Source organism: Triplophysa rosa, linkage group LG6 (assembly GCF_024868665.1).
Source record: "Triplophysa rosa linkage group LG6, Trosa_1v2, whole genome shotgun sequence".
Classification (NCBI taxonomy): Eukaryota; Metazoa; Chordata; class Actinopteri; order Cypriniformes; family Nemacheilidae; genus Triplophysa; species Triplophysa rosa.
The window spans coordinates 27,174,719-27,186,561 of NC_079895.1; the positions used below are offsets into that span (position 1 = coordinate 27,174,719).

At 40.4% G+C, this 11,843-nt stretch overlaps 1 protein-coding gene across 3 annotated transcripts; it reads left to right on the plus strand.

Moving 5' to 3' along the window:
- The first annotated feature begins 80 nt into the window (after positions 1 to 80).
- cmklr2 (chemerin chemokine-like receptor 2) lies at positions 81 to 4,133 on the plus strand. Of its 3 annotated transcripts, none has more exons than XM_057335514.1 (3): positions 81 to 303; positions 1,285 to 1,424; positions 1,916 to 4,133. In XM_057335514.1, coding segments are annotated over exons 2-3 (1,074 nt in total). In that variant the 5' UTR covers positions 81 to 303; positions 1,285 to 1,422; the 3' UTR covers positions 2,988 to 4,133. The 3 variants fall into 3 exon arrangements, with proteins under 3 accessions (XP_057191497.1, XP_057191499.1, XP_057191498.1); XM_057335515.1 differs by having other exon boundaries at positions 83 to 303; positions 1,285 to 1,367; XM_057335516.1 differs by lacking the exon at positions 1,285 to 1,424 and having other exon boundaries at positions 82 to 303.
- The last annotated feature ends 7,710 nt before the right edge of the window (positions 4,134 to 11,843 follow it).

Genomic DNA, 11,843 nt, shown 5'->3' on the forward strand with positions numbered 1-11,843 from the left:
GGAGAGAGAGAGAGAGAGAGAGAGAGAGAGAGAGAGAGAGAGAGAGAGAGAGAGAGAGAGAGAGAGAGAGAGAGAGAGAGAGAGAGAGAGAGAGAGAGAGAGAGAGAGAGGCAGAGAGGCAGAGAGAGAGAGACTTTCAGTACACTCCTCCATTCACACACGGCGTCAGTCTGTGAGGGTTCGTGAAAGTGTGAAGTGTTATATGAGCGGCTTATAAACGGCTTATAGCAACTTTGTCACAGCTGTGGGAGAAACATTTGCCTCAACATTTGGAGCCTCCAACCTCACCAGCACACAAACAAGGTATGACTCTTGTTTCATCTCTGTTTGTCTCATTGTTTCAAATGAACTGTTGTACATTTATAAACCTTTAATTGTGTTGTTAGTGTTAGTATTCATCGCGTTCTGTCCGGCATCTTGACAGCCTCTCACAGTTCCTAAAACAAAGAACTATTTGTACTTTCTGCTGTTCTGTTTCTGGAGTACTTTAAGGAGCAGCACAAACATTTTTCTCCTTTTAGATATTGTATTCCGTTATTCTCTTTTTCCTCCGTGTTAACATATTTTCACATTGTAAAAAGCGCCAAAGAAATTATTTAATGACTCAATTTACTAAAGAGAGAGAACGTTCTTTTCCTAATAGCCTAAAAAAGAAAAACATAAAGTATAAAGCTAATAAATTAGAAATAAAGTAAACACTGAGGAGAGTTTCATCAGCTATTCATATTTGGATCTTTTTGGCTTACAGCAGTCATTGACTCAATACGTTTTGCTCATGTGTTTATTATTTGTAAGCCTCCCAAAATTCTTCTCAAAGCTGTGCTTCACTTTACACTCCGAACTACACAACACATTTTAGTCACTGAATAAAAACGTAGACGTCAGTTTGTTTTGCATGCAGTGACAGTTGTCTAACTGAATCAAGTTACCAAACATGAACGTAGTCACAATACTTAACACATCACGTTTCCAGGCGGGGGAGTAGTCACACATGACCATCTTCATTTCTCATTAGGATCATAAAGCAGTTTGGAAGCACACATGGAAAGATCCGGCATTCCTTTGAGTTTGTGACAGAACTGAATCACAAAAAGCTTTCTGGAGCACACACACTGACCACAGGCAAACAAAAACACACCAATCACTCCACGAAAAGACAGAAGTGTGCGTGTGTTAGGGCTGGGCCCAGTTCATATCCTTTCCATTCATTCCTGCCTTTCTTCACCCCCCCCCCCCCCCCCCCCCCCCCCCTCTTTCTCTCTCTCGCTCGCGCACTCTCTCTAGATCTGCTCCAGCAGAAGAAACATCCCAGCTGAATTTGACAAATCTTTCAGTTGAGCTGAAGTCTGCGAGCACCACGCTGTCAGGTAATTCATCTTGGACTTGGACAGAATCTGGGATTGATTTGGGCCTCTTCAGAAAATGTATGGTATGCTAACATGTGTGTCTGTTTAGCTTTATGTCATTTCCGTTACCATGCTTTCATAGCTCACGTGACTTATCGCAGATCTGATGTATTATTGAACTACCAACTTTGCCTCAGATGTTTCTTCCACGTTTCTCAGATAACAACTACTAAAAAACTGATAACACACCGCTCGGGTACTTCAGGTCATCTTGGCCGGTGCAGTTTTATCTTTACAAATGAATTCTGTATACATTTGTCTCACATATAGTACATTTTTATATTGACAGGTTCATCTTGAACTTGTGTCTTGGCTTAAAGTCGCAAGGAATGGTTTCTTGAAGACCTTCCCAAAATGAATGTGTGTTTGTTTGCGAACAGAAATTCACTTACCTGATGCCAGTTGTGCAGAAATGACACACGTTTAAGCAAAAGTCTCCACCGGCTCTCCATTTGATCCACTTGGCATCTTGAGAAAAGATCAGATTAGTGATATTTCTTTCTCGACAGGATGATGACTGAAGAAGACATGGATTACGATAACGGCACGTACGAGTACACGGAATATGAATATGTAGAGGAGTCCAAGGCAGGAGGGTACAGTCAGCGAGAAGCTCTTCACATCATATCGGTCATCATCTACAGTCTGGCCTTCACGCTGGGCGTCATCGGGAACGGCACGGTGATCTGGGTGACCGCCTTCAAAAGCAAAAGAACCGTCAACAGTGTCTGGCTGCAGAATCTGGCCGTGGCCGACTTCGTGTTCGTGCTTTTCCTGCCGTTCTCCATCGACTATGTGCTGCGGGATTTCCACTGGCTCTTCGGGAAGACCGTGTGCAAACTGAACTCCTTCGTCTGCACCATGAACATGTACGCCAGCGTGCTTTTTCTCACCATCCTCAGTTTGGATCGCTACATCTCAATGGTCCACGTGACATGGTCGGAAAAGTTCCGCACCGTCCGCCGGGCCTGGTGCGTGTGCGCCATGATTTGGATCGCGTCGTGCGGTTTGAGCACTCCCACGCTGATATTCCGGGATACGATCCAGCATAACGGCAAAGTGGTGTGTTTTAATAATTTTCACGACGAGAGCGGGCACATGGTGAAAGTAAGACACATCGCCATGGTGTCGTTGAGGACGGCGGTGGGTTTCCTTCTTCCGTTCGCCACCATCACCGTCAGCGGAGTGCTGCTGGCCCTGAAGATGCGTGGGTCGGATTCGGTGCGTTTCTCCAGCTTCACCAGAACCGTCTCTGCCGTCATTCTTGCCTTTTTCATCTGTTGGGTCCCGTTTCACACTTTCAGCCTGATGGAACTGAGCATGCACCACACCACCTACCTTCACTCGGTTCTTATGGTGGGCTTTCCTCTGGCCACCAGCTTGGCTTTCTTCAACAGTTGCGTGAACCCCATCCTTTACGTGCTGCTAACCAAGAAAGTTCGAAAACTGGTGAGGCGGTCGTGTCTGAACTTCACAAAGAGCTCGCTGAGAGAACTGAGTCAGTCTGTGTCCGCTACTGAGATGGATTCAGTGCTGGGCAGCTGTTCTCAAGAAGAACCCATCGCAAACTCTTCTGTCTGACAAACTCTCACTCTGGACTCAAGAAGAAAACTGTTGAACGTCTGAGAGTTCTAGAGCTCCAGCTGGGCTGAAATAAATGGGAAACGCAGGCTTTGTGATATGACGTGTTTAATACGCTTTACTATCAAAAATAGGTGATATCGTTTATCCTGTAGGGAACATACATATATGTTTCATAAGTGTTTCTGAAAATCAGACAAACAATATATTTCAGCTTTGCTTCAAAGAACTTTATTTTGAACAAAAGTTTATTTTACGTATTTTTACATACATCTCTCTCTCTATATATATATACTGTATATGGAATGAATAAACCTTGTTTTAAATTGTCTTGCATCATTTACTCACCCTCAAGTTGTTCCAAACATGTATGAATTTCTATATTTGCTATATTAGAAAAAACCTTGTTTAATTTTTTTGTTCTGTTGAACACAAAATTAGATATTTTGAAGACTTTAGGAAAGCAAACAGTTCTGGGGCTCTTTTGACTACCATTTAAATTTTTCCCACTATGGTACTCAATGATGCCCCAGAAATGTCAGTTGCTTAAATTTTCCCAAATATCTTTCTTTGTGTTCAACAGAGCAAAACATTAATACCTGTTTGGAACAACTTGAGGAGTATGGAAGCATATTGGTTGCTATTTTCAATTTGAAATGCAATACGCAAAATGGCAATGCAGTATGTAAAATGACAATACAATTGTGTATTTAAATATACATTTGAAATAACATATGTGCAACATTAAGTGCAAAATGAAAAAAAAATCCAATTATATCAATTACATTTGTCAGTTTCTACACTAGTTTTAATATGTTATTTAAATGTATATTTTTATCGCTCTTTAAGTTGCAAAATTAAAATGAAAATGCATTCCCCGGATTTATTATATATGTTTAAGATAGTCAAGCAAAACTGTAGCAAAATGAAAATTCAAATGTTATTTTCAGAGCCACAAGAATACACAGCACCTGCTTCATGGATTTACAGTTTTAATTGTTTGTTGAAGGCGGTAAAGTAAAGTGTAACAAGGAAGAGTGATTTTATTTCATAAAAAAACGCATGAGTACACATTTAAGTGAAATTTGCTTATAGTGTGTAATTCAAGGTTGTAAATACAAATAAAGTTTCCAAAATGAAGAAAAAGTATTTGGGCACATCCTGGTTGTCTGTAACATGTGATAAAGGACACCTGTGAGAACGAGTAGCTGACACCAGCTGCTTACAGATGAACGGCAAAGAGACGTGATGTGACTTCTCAGAGCAGATCTACTGCAGCATCGTTTGTTTGCAGATATACACTTGTTTTGGTATTTCTGTTTCTAAGGCAATGACATTCTTTATTTTGGCTTAAGTATCTAAATACCTTTATCTTCTAGAAAAAAATAAGTGAATATAAGTACACAGGTCATGTATACAGAAGGCACATCTGCAATCTCTTGTTAGCGTCTGTTAAAATTTTGGGAAGTCTCTTATGAATATCTGTTGCCTCTAAGTTTTGGTTGCCTTTCTTTTTCTAAAATCATCATGACTCAGTGTTATTGATGCTTTGTAAATTCAGTTAGAAAATCAGTGGATGCATCTTACCCTGCTGTCTAGTCTGAAGTTCACACTTTCAATTATACAACACTTGTTAGCAAAATCAGTCAAATTAATTTCAGGCATATTATTCTATATTTCTGCCTGTTGTGTCAGCCATTTTGAATTGTAGTTTTGTTCCAGTCTAGTTGTAGTTCTGTTCCTGTGGCCCCACCCTGAATGTGCTCTGATTGTTCAGTGCGAGTGAGGCTTCGCTGTGGGTGGGCGGGTGACTCCAGTGACCCCCACAACAATGGTACTGATTTCTCCATGAGGGCATTATTAAATTGTTGCTTAAATCACTGTTTATCTCTGCGGGAGAATTACCTGCACTACAATTTAATTTCTTATCATGAGATGATACAGAGTGTACAAGAGATGTGAACAGTGCAAGTTATTACAAAGGAAAGCTGCTGTTTCTTGACATTGATTTGAGAAGAAGTTTAAAAATATATAAGTTAAAAAAAGCCACTGCATGCCATTACAAAGCCACAAGATGTCTGTGTTCTAGGATATTTAGTGACTTTTCAATAACAAATGCCAGTAAAATCAGTTTATAGGCCTACTATATGACAATGCATTGTCGGAAAAAACAAACATGTATTTATAAATCAAACATGTATGCATTCAGACCACCTTTACCGTTTCTGTAACACAGCCTGTGTTGACTTGAAGAAATTTAATCTGCTGTTTGTATGAATATCCCTTGTGTTTTGTTGTTGTTTGGATCTGCTGTCAGTTCTGTGTTTCATGTGATTGTTGATGGAAACTGTGATGGAGGCAGAAAGACACAGGTGAGTCATTCCTGTTGTGTTTACATTCCTCTCACATGAGGAGACTTCACAATACAGTTACTGTGATCTGTCAGCTGGGCATGTACTGCACGATCCATGCAGCTGAGAGATGTTGTGAACAAAGATCAACACTACTGTTGATGTGAATATGCAGTAACTGAAGTCTGAAGCTGTTGAAATGAATTCTCTGTTTGTTTCGAGACACACGGATAGTAGTGGCAAAAATGATGGCTGAGGGCATATTTGTACAGTATTTGTTCTTAATCAGTGTTGGGCAAGTTACTGTGAAAAAGTAATTAATTACTAGTTACTAATTACATATTTAATAGTGTAATTAGATGACCGTACAAATTACTCTCTCCAAAACGTATTTAATTACTTATTACAAATTACTTTTTATATCCTATATCAAGTTAAGTGATTCAAGGATAGACATGAAACGGCTGGTTTACTTCGTTCAAATAACTAATATAAAACTACATAAACTACTCTTATTAACTGAACAAAGTATCACAAATGTGAGAATTATAGATCAAAGCGTGGATTTTAAAGTTAGACTTTGAATTTTGATGTCAATTCCACTATTGCACACACATATATTACACACAGTGTTTAGTTTAATTACATCAGAAGTAACTGTAATTAAATTACTTGACTTTTTCAAAGGAAAGGTAATTAAATTACATACATTTTTCATAGAGGTCACTACAGAGGAGAGTTAAATCTTGAAAACACGTGCTTACACACACACAATCCTGACTGGTTTTCTTTTTTATTAGGTTTATATCTAAACACATTCTTTCTTGAACTCGTAATCTTTAAAAAGACAGACACTGGTCTCTGATTCATAAAGCTTCTGTTAATGGCACCTTATTTCACCATCACTTAACCTCAACGTACAGAAAAGACACTTTAAATGTAATTCATGCGTTTACAAGAATCCTTTAGATCTCACTGTGTCTTTCATGTTTCTCATAATGTTTTCCACTAACGCATAACTATAAAAATCTAAAAATCATAAAAATGCTTTATTAATCACTTGTATTTTGAACATTTTATAAAAGCAGTCAAGCACACATGATTATGCCATGTTGTGAATATAGTCTGCTTCGTATAGAATTAAAGCTTTGACCCATACACTGTTGAATAAAAATAATACACGTACAATAAAGTGGTACAATGCAGTGCAATATAAGAAAGGTTCTCCAACAACGCACATTCACACATACATTGTTTTCACGCTGAATGCGTTCCAGATGGCCCATCTCTCTCTCGGCAGATGCTCATTCCTGTGGTTTTATGACCACTTCATGATGTCTGGCAGGGTTTGATGGTAAAAGCAGCAGAGAACAAAAACATCAGACCCCGCCTCATAACAGCCGTGACACGTCACATTCAAACCGCTCCATGTGTCCAGCGTGATGTGTCAAGCAAATGAAACGGATAGAACAATGACCATCTGCACTACAGGGATTCATCACAGGTAAACACTGTAGGCCTTTATGTAGCAAAACACACAAACAACAGAAATGACGTGTAATGATCACATCACTCATCAGACTGTAAATGTAAAGTGACGTTTTTGTGTGTCGTGTTCAGTTTCACCGGGAATTCGTGGTAAATATGTGCATGTGTTAGAAGTGTCTGGAAATGTGATTGACATCTGCCCTGTAGGAGCACTCACCTCTAAACCTCACACATACACCTCCTGACCCTGGACAACCCGCTGCACGCGCACACACACAGATCTCTGTTTTCTGAAGAAGTATTGGTGGCATATTCTTGATGTGAATCAGTGATGTGCAGCACAGGAGGCAGTGACGTTGGTTTGAGTGATACGAATTCAAACACGAAGCTGGTCGTATTTTGTTCAGGGACTTTCACCCAAGGACATAAGCACCCAGACCACGAGGGTACACAAGTTCACAGTGACCCGGAAGGATAGCGACACATGTATAAGTCAAGAATATTAATTCATTATTCTAAAAATGCCTAAAAGGCGCAATCATAAAAAAAACTAATAATGGAAAGATTAAATGCAGCACAAGCTTTGGCCCCTACAATCCACTACACAACAGGATCAGAACAAACGACAGGAAACAATAAACACACTGGAGAATGATCAATTTTGTAGATACCTTTGGTTACCCACAATCGGTGATGCATATGATCATAACATTCAGCATATAGTCATGAAAACACTGAAAAGCAATTAGTTTACAAATACCTCTTAATTACCCACACGCAGTTGTAGCAAATAACCAGTGTTCTCATGAGAGGATGTGGGAGGCTGAGGGCAACAGCCAAAGAAGGATGTTCATAGGGTTAAGGCCTAAACCGCACGCTCTACAGCGCCCCACCCGACCAAAACAAATTAAACACTCACACGTGATTATCACGGCAACCCAAATCACGCCAAAAGAATGAATAAGAGACCCATATCATATGACCAGCTACTTGGATGGCCCACGTACGGCGCTAATTACGCTGTGGGAACAAAGCACTAATTCTAGAACAGGAGAAGACATTACATCTGTTGATCAATGCATAGTCAGAAATACAGAACAATGAGGAAAACCGGGACGTAAATCCTCAAATGACAAACCAGGTAAAATTACGGAGCCCGTCTAGTCACCCCTCGGAGAAAAAAAAACAAGACCCGCAAATCCGTGGCCACAGTTTTGTAAACCGTCCCCTCAGTTTTTGAAATCTGTACCCACAAATTCATAATCTGTGCCCACGCTTTCGCAATCCGTTCGCACAGTTTTGCAAACTGTAGCCTACTCGCGGAATTGAAGCCTCTGTCTGTCAACAGAACAAGCTCCTACAGGAACATTAACAAATTAAATTAAATTGTCTTAATGAATGCTGTAGTACATTCATTAAAGTGAAAATGAGTTATTCTATTTGAAAGACTGATTTATGAGACAAATAATTCAGCATTTACTAATAAAGTTCATCATTTCTGTAATGCTCCTTGTTGGTAGTGTTTTTTAGGTCAGTATGTTATGAATGAAATGTATGTTTTCTGAATGAGAATTGTTGTCAGTGTTATGTTGGAATGAACTTATTTTGAGAAATAGATGAAGTGAGTTTTGGAGGTGAGATGAACTGTGGGGCCACCAGTCATGTTGGTAATGCAGACTGTGTGAAGAATTTTGAAAATGTGGCTTCAGTATTGAACAATGCTTGTTAGCAGTTGAAAAAAACTGTAAGCCAACATACGGAGACAGCCGTTTGGTATACAGAAATCAGGAGGGGTGTTAAATGGGTACTTTTAGGCTGATTGAAAACTAGAAGTGCAGCTGCATTCTGGATCATTTCCTGATATTGTAGAGAGCATGCCTGCAAGTTCGAATGGTTGCTGTAATGTGAGAGGTGAATTTCTGTTTGTCGTCAAACATCACCCCCAGGTTCCTCGCAGACTTGGTGGGTGTTATACAGTAGTTGAGGATCCAAGCTGAATGGTAAGGTGGTGTTCAATTGATGGGTGGGCCGGTATAACCAGGAGTTCTGTCTTGGAAAAGTTGAGTTGTAGGTGATGCTCTTTCATCCAAGAAGAAATGTCCAGAAGGCAGGCAGAGACCACACCGAGATGGTGGGGTCATCTGGGTGAAAAGAGAAATAAAGCTCCGTGTCATCTGTGAGATCTGGATGTCTCGCCTCTCCAGGGTACCTTAAAGGATCTGCTTGTGAGATAAGAGTCAAACCAGTTGAGTGCAGTTCCAGAGATGCCCAGTTTGGAGAGAGTGAACAGCAGGATCTGGTGATTCACCATGTCAAATGCAGCAGAGAGATCAAGCAGAATAAGGACAGATGACAAGGATTTAGCCCTTGTCTGCCATAGGTTTTCGACGACAGACAGGAGAGCGTAGAATGTCCTTTCTTGAAGCCAGATTGTTGATTGTCCAGAAGGTCATGCTGTGAGAGATAGGCAGAGAGTTGGTTAAAAACTACCCTTTCGAGGGTCTTGGAAAGGAAGGGCAGGAGTGAGATCGGTCTGTAGTTGCTGACCACTGAGGGGACCATTGTTGGTTTCTTGAGTAAAGGTGTTACCAGGGCTTGTTTAAATTATGTGGGGACAGTACCAGTGGTGATGGAGGTGTTTGTGATGTGTGCGAGTTGAGGCAGTAGAGACTGCGAGATAGCCTGTAGGAGGTGGGAAGGGATCGGGTCGAGGGGACAGGTGGTAGGCTGAGCGGAAAGGAGAATTTTGGAGACCTCATACTCAGAAAGGGGAGAGAAAGAAGGGAGTTGAGGAGAGCAAGGGCTAAGAGAGAGATCAGGAATGCGCTGAGCAGAGAATTGCCTGCTAATCTCCACTTTATCAGTGAAGAAGTTGGCAAAGTCATCAGCAGTCAGCGAGGTATTGGGGGCGGGAGGTGGAGGGGGACAGAGAAGAGAGGAGGAGGTTGAGAAAAGTTGACGTGGGTTAGACGCAGTTTGGATGAGGAGTTGCTGCAGGGAAAGGACAGAGGAGTGAATTTCCGGGTATTGGAAACAAGCAATCCGGTTCCCCCTCCTCGCCCAGAAGGACGAGGAGTGTGGGTGAAGTTGAAGTTGTTGGAGAGGGCCGATGGAGTAGCAGTGTGCTCTTTACAGATCCATGTTTCAGTCAGTGCCAGAACATTGAGATTAGACTGACTGGCGAAGGCTGGGATGAGGTCTGCCTTGTTAACAGATGACTGGCAGTTCCAGAGCCCTACAGCCAGACAAGCACATTGTGGAGGGCAAGTGCAGAGTGACCGAAGATGGTGCTGAGGTCTCCGCCGTGTACGTTTGTAAGTGAGTCTATGGTGGACAGTCTGAATGAACTGGAAACACATGTTAGTAAGGAAAAAAGGACAGTAGGAAAGGAAGGGACAGAGAAAATAAATAAACACTTAACGTGGCGTGCCCTGCCGGTGTCACAGGAGAGTCGTCGGTCTTTACCTCGTTGGTCTTCACACAAGGAGGGCTGCCGCTTCAGAAATCAGTGCTAATAAAATATAGGCTCCCTGATTGTTGAATGGGTAAGTGATTGCTTCACAGCTCAGCCCACCTACTTAATTAACAGCTCAAGGCTTCAAAGTGACTAAAAGTGCTAGGTGAAAACTCAAGCTAGATGGCTAGGTGCTAACAACAGCTACTTAACAAAACAAAACTTTACATTAAGAGCAGTGTAGGAAGTTCATTAGTCCTTTGCTAACAAACACCTACTATTCCAGTTCAAGCAAACACAGTAAGCTCGCTACAGCTAGCTAGGCAGACAAAATGCTTCTAGCATTGACTAGCACTGTCATTTTTCCTACTATGGTAGTCAAAATGGTGGCCAAGAACTGTTTGGTTATAAGCATTCTTCCAAATATCTTTCTCCTTGTTCATCAGAACAAAGAAATTTAAACAGATTTGGAACAACTCGAGAGCGAGTAAATGACTGGGTTTTTTCCCTTTAAATAGTTTTTAAAAGCACAATATGTAGTTTTTGCCACTAGAGGATACAAAAAAAGTCGATCTTGAAATGTTGGGAGTTGTTGTCTTCAGATAATGAGGGGCGTAAAACTGGAATTGCAATTGCAAATTTTAAACATTTTGGGTTTATGTAAGTACATTTGCCATAAATCATTATTATTAGTCACCCTTTATGTTTGTCATATTTGTCACACATTTGTGTGTTAGTTTCACTAATATTTAACCAATAAGTATTAAAAAGTGCTTGTAACTTTGACAACACAGTATGTAATCGTTGAAAAGGTGTTTTTTGCATTTCCTGAAAAACAGCAAATTTGGACGAACAAAGTTTGCGGGTGGCGACGATACAACACTATGCTAGCCTTTTTGGGATGTTTGAATGCAAAAATCTTTCATATCATGCCTTTAAAAGTTTGTTTTAAACACATATCTCTATCATCCTCTAAAATGTGTTTCAGTTATTGCTGGATGAGCTATTGATAGTGTATGCACTATGACAGAGCAAACTCTCTACAAAATAATGTTTTAAACAATTATGTCAATGCAAATTGCTGCTAAATGACTAAATGTACACAATGAAAATAAGCAATGCATTGTGATTCCTGTTCTTGTGAGCAAGTGAAGATGGAAAGAATAATCTGAGGAAAAGTATGAGGTTGTAGATTATAAATGAAAAATGTCCCAGTTGAAAAAACAGCATATGCTGGGTTAGGTATGTTTGGATGCTGGTTTGACCATATTAAACCAGCTAAGGACCAGCACAAACCAACAAGCCAGCATAAAAACATACCAAACCAGCGTATGCTGGTTTTTTCAACAGGGGTATGTATTGAAGTTCAGTCTGACAGTTTATTGTGTGTTTTTGTATGTGTTGTTCTGTATGTAGTTTACTATGGTATGAGAGCTGAAGTATGTGATCGTGAGTGTATGGTTTTTTTATATGTAGTTTAGGGTCATGTACGTTTTCATGAGTGTGTGATTTTTTGTATATGGTGTTCTCTATGTAGTTTATTATGGTAGTGGAGCGGTTGTC